Raw genomic sequence first — 4,484 nt, forward strand, 5'->3', positions numbered from 1 at the left:
TAGTAAATTATTTTTATTTTATTGTTGAAAGTGGAAGAGTTTTTTGTTTCTTTGGTCTGGCTTACTAGAAGTATGGGATATATTAAATGCTGTACCTATAGAAACACTCATCCATTATACGTTGTCTTTTTTTAATTGTTAATGTTATCATCATTTGTTTGCTTTTTTGTCATTCTGTGTTCGTACAAACATATCCCTCAATAGAAAATGACGCTTGTGCACACATGGATGGTATGAGAGGTGAAAATTTTAAGGCAAGGGATTGTCTTTCTACATCAACACCTTTACCCCCTGAAGTGGGCTGCATGAGAAAATACTTCATATTATTTGTGAGTCTATGAGTGTGTGATGGATGAAAGGAACAGATATAATATTGTTAGTTACATGCATTGGATTCTATGTTCTCATGCCTAATCAGAAAAAAAAAGTCAATGCATCACTGCAACAAAAGTGCTCTATAAATAAATCTGAAAAAAATAAATAATACAAAACTATTTTGGCTTAAAATGAAATACCCTTTTTAAGTTATAGACTATACTCTATTTATTGACAGGATAAGAGATACATATTCAAGTACAAGCCATAAAGCTTATCAAGTATGTTCATGAGGATCATTTTTTGTTTTTGAATCATTGGCATTTGCTACAGACTCTTTTAACTTGCGTATCTTCTCCCGTCTTTCCTTTTTGATGGCAGCCGTTATTTCACTCACCCTTTTATTTTCTCTTTTAGTTTGTGCTTCAACACTATCCTCACCATTAATGAAATTGTCCAAAAGTTGGGTGAGACGAACTCGAGCAATCTTGCGGTTTTGATCCAAAGAGCGAGATTCATGACAGCGAACAACAATTCCTGCACCAGTTCAGTAAAGAATAAGTCACTTCTTGGGAAGAAGAGTTTAACATTCCAATTACAAATGAGTTACAACATGACGTGGAGAAAAGCTTGACTTCAGGCTGTATAAAGTCCCTCCTGCAGCACGGAAGGCAATGCAGGCAGTAAGAAGAACTATAATAAAATTTGGCAGAATTGCTGCCATGTAATGACCACTTGTGTTCAGTAGAGTTAGACTTGAAGCAAGGAGGTGAGTTACAACAACCCACGCAATTTTAGCAAAATTTACTTGATCAACACCATTGAAAAATATTACACTCCAAAACACATGAAGTAAAACAAAGCACAGAGCAAGACTAGCCGAAACAAGAAGGAAATTATCAGAGCCTGCCTTCAGTCCCACAGTAGCAGGCCCAACTAAATCAGCCAACACATTAATTATTGAAAAAACTCCACTCATCACACCAAACCCAACACCTGCTGCATATGACATCATTTTCCAATTGATAGCATTGGAATCAAACATTGCATTCAAACCATTGTTGAACACACTCATAGCGCAGTACAACAGATATCGGAACCCCTCCTGACAGAGTACAGAGAGAACAACAGAGAGGACTAGCTGAACTGAGTGTGGCATTAAAGTTAACCCAATAAGCAGCCATAGAACTGATGAAAGTAATGAAGATAGCAGCCAAAAGAAACCACTTCCAAACACTACTATCACAAGAACAGGATCTTGGGCAATAGTTAAAGTAAGCATGGATATGGCAGGGCCAAAGGCAATGAATGCACAACCAAAAAAGGTGCACAACGTCATGGTTAGTAGTTGATTTTCTCCACCTCAGCTATATAATAATGGTCTTTAGATTTTAGAGGTTTGTACCTGAAGGTAAGTGCTTTAACAAAACACAGTTCGAAGATTTATTGACTGACTGCCCGCCTGGACCACTTCCCCTCACAAATTGCTCATGCAAGTCCTCTTCTTGAAGTTCAGGGACTTTGGATGTGTCAGGAGTAAATTTCGACCGTGCAAGAAAAGGTATCCTCAGGCCAGAAGGAAGTCCAAATGATCGGAGAGTCTTCAAAACTGGGAACATTCTAGATAAGTCTCTTCCTCTGTAACAGACTCTGCCCCTTCTGAAAATATTAGAAAATAAGTTAAACCTTTAAAGAGAGACCTGTTTAATACAAAAGGATAATTCTATCGACCTTAAACATAAACTCAATTTTTTCTGGGGCCTGCAGATCTTTGTTTGCACGAAACTCCTCCCTCACTCTTCTCAAATAGTATTGCTTATCTGTTAGTTGGAGGTTCTGACCATATCGAATCAAACTCCGGTACAGTTGCAAGACTTGAGTTGGGCTAACGAGAGTTGTCATCGTCTAAAACGTTGTCTGGAAAGAAAAAGTAAAATCAGAATCTTTACAATCTTCACCTGTGAGGTAAAGAGAGTTAGGTTAAGTCTTTATCCTCAATATTCTCGATGATGTGACTGTGACTCAGTACGTACATTATGAGGATGATATTTACATTAAAAAAAACTGGGTGGACATTATTAAACGTTCATTTTCGGTCAAAATAACTTGAAAACTAGTCAGAATCAAAGAATATTGACAAAGTCGTAAACAAGTCGGCTGTCGGCTGCTGAGATGCACCGCCTTTTGCTTGCGACAAAGTCCCGAAGTACTCAAACCCTTATTGCTTGTTATAGAAGGCAGTGTAAATGTGCGTGTGTTATGTTTTTGAAATTTGAAATTTTGTGTAAACCGTTGTGTGATTCCTTTTAATTCTTGTCGCAGTAACAAACCGGCAATCATTCGCTGAGAGTGAGAGATTGTAAAGAAATTTCGAGGTTTTGTCAAAGGTAATCTTTATGTTTTGTTTGCTTCGGCCAACTCTGTGTCGATACTTTCTATCCGTCGTGGTTATGCTTGTCAAAGAAAACCAGTTTTAAAAGTAGGATTAACCAGTCGATTTATGTCAGTTATTGTTTTTATCCTTTGCTATCTCTGCTGTCCTCTAGGAAAATGGATCTCGTTGGTAAAATTGATCCAGCGGAAGTTCTCTCGCATTTGAACCATTTAGGTTACCAGAACATCACTCCCCTCCAACTGAAGGAGTTCATCAGAGGCAAGTTTTCAGAGGGTCCTGACGTTTCAAGTTGGTCTTCTGATTGTCTAATTCTCATTTCCATTTTCTTTGATAGACTTGAAAAAGCTGATTGTCCATGATCAACTCAGCTCCAGCTCAGGATCCAGTTCAGACTCTCTGACATCACTTTCATCCTCAGTTACCTCTGAGTCTGAGTATTACTCCACAAGCGAAACTTCATCTGATCAGACAGGCGCACTAAGCAATGTGTGCAGGAATAAAAAATCGAACCCTGTTAAATGCGATTTTATTAAAGGAAATAGTAAAAGTAGGCCGAGTCAGCCTGTTTCCAATGTCTCAACCACAACTGCATTTTCTGGTAATTTTAATTTACACATCCACCTCCAAAGTCTCAAAATTTGAAGAGCTGTTATGTGTAATTCCTTTTTCTTCCAGGAGGAACCTTGAGGAGAAGCTCCACATCATCATCATCTATATCCGGGAAATTAACACATAAAGAGAATATGCCTCCAAGAAGGGGACGGACTCAATCTGTCAGTGAGGAATATTTACAGGAAGCTGTCAGACCTAAAACCTCATGTAGGTTTCTTGTGAACACAAGTTACTTAGTAAGTGGTTCTATTTCAATCAGAAATTAAAACAATATTCTACTTCTAGTCATTCGACCTTGGCAACTACAAGGACAACCTTCTGGACCATCAAGAGTGGGACCCAGTGACCCTGTTAGCAGATATCATTACTACCAGTCCTTGTGGGCAAAACACAAGTGCCCAGGCGAGGATTCTCATGCTGATCTACGCTGGGTGATACGTGAAAAAATGCTTGGACAAGATCCTCATCTGTACTCTAAAAACGTAAGCTCACGTTCTTGCATGTGATTTGCTGTCAATTTCCTGTTATCATGAAATTTATTTATTTATTCTTTTCTAATTTTTACAGCAGGTTGCAGTGAAGAAGGTTAATAGAATAAGGATGTGAAAACAACCTCAATGTATTATAGAAAAAAAGTATTTGTCCTTTGCAAATTTGTACACAAGTAAGCTTTTATAGTTGCATTACGTAATGTTTGAGTATGGCTCCGAACCTTGATCTTGTTATCTATTTAATTCTTGAACCAGTTTATGGCTAGTTTAGTTTAGAGGTTTCCTCCCTGTGCCACTATCCACTGACTGTGACTATGTTAATCTTTGTTTATGATTTAGTGACAAATTGGCTTAGTTTGCTTGCAAAGCTTAGTCTACGAGGGACATTGACATGTATTCATACTAATCTTATAATGATTGGTCCCTATTTTCATTAACTTGACCAGAATGAAGTCATGTACAGTTAGTTATTGTTGCTCAAACTGTTCTTCTAATTAATTTTAAAGTCTGAAATCTCTTCTGTTCTTTTGTTACCAGTGCATAGTAGAGAAGACATCCGTCCTGTCCAGGGAGATCTCCTGTTAATAATCCATTTTTATTGAACCTATTGCTTTAAAAAACTCCTATATAATTGGAAAATTTGGGTTTACTCTTAAACATGGATTATTGAC

At 37.6% G+C, this 4,484-nt stretch overlaps 3 protein-coding genes across 5 annotated transcripts; 1 reads left to right on the forward strand and 2 right to left on the reverse strand.

The window, feature by feature from the left end:
• Window positions 1-373: 373 nt before the first annotated feature.
• LOC113204242 (mitochondrial translation release factor in rescue) lies at window positions 374-2,508 on the reverse strand. 3 transcript variants are annotated; one of them, XM_026419349.2, is made up of 3 exons: window positions 2,047-2,196; window positions 1,721-1,974; window positions 374-852 (listed from the first exon to the last, which is right to left on the reverse strand). In XM_026419349.2, exons 2-3 carry the CDS (start codon window positions 1,932-1,934, stop codon window positions 593-595), a joined length of 474 nt encoding a protein of 157 aa, XP_026275134.1. In that variant the 5' UTR covers window positions 1,935-1,974; window positions 2,047-2,196; the 3' UTR covers window positions 374-592. The 3 variants fall into 3 exon arrangements, with proteins under 3 accessions (XP_026275134.1, XP_026275135.1, XP_052123888.1); XM_026419350.2 differs by lacking the exon at window positions 374-852 and adding an exon at window positions 2,349-2,508 and having other exon boundaries at window positions 1,797-1,974; window positions 2,047-2,232; XM_052267928.1 differs by lacking the exon at window positions 374-852 and adding an exon at window positions 2,369-2,501 and having other exon boundaries at window positions 1,797-1,974; window positions 2,047-2,232.
• Window positions 849-1,726, reverse strand: LOC113204241 (gamma-secretase subunit Aph-1-like). Its single transcript, XM_026419347.2, has one exon. It carries the CDS (start codon window positions 1,652-1,654, stop codon window positions 911-913), a length of 744 nt encoding a protein of 247 aa, XP_026275132.1. The 5' UTR covers window positions 1,655-1,726; the 3' UTR covers window positions 849-910.
• Window positions 2,509-2,542: 34 nt separating the features above from the next.
• On the forward strand, window positions 2,543-3,944 carry LOC113204240 (centriolar and ciliogenesis-associated protein HYLS1). Its single transcript, XM_026419346.2, has 6 exons — window positions 2,543-2,702; window positions 2,862-2,968; window positions 3,045-3,308; window positions 3,386-3,529; window positions 3,608-3,804; window positions 3,890-3,944. Exons 2-6 carry the CDS (start codon window positions 2,866-2,868, stop codon window positions 3,926-3,928), a joined length of 747 nt encoding a protein of 248 aa, XP_026275131.1. The 5' UTR covers window positions 2,543-2,702; window positions 2,862-2,865; the 3' UTR covers window positions 3,929-3,944.
• Window positions 3,945-4,484: the final 540 nt, after the last annotated feature.

Source organism: Frankliniella occidentalis, unplaced genomic scaffold (assembly GCF_000697945.3).
Source record: "Frankliniella occidentalis isolate FOCC.00 unplaced genomic scaffold, Focc_3.1 Scaffold4, whole genome shotgun sequence".
NCBI classification, from domain to species: Eukaryota; Metazoa; Arthropoda; class Insecta; order Thysanoptera; family Thripidae; genus Frankliniella; species Frankliniella occidentalis.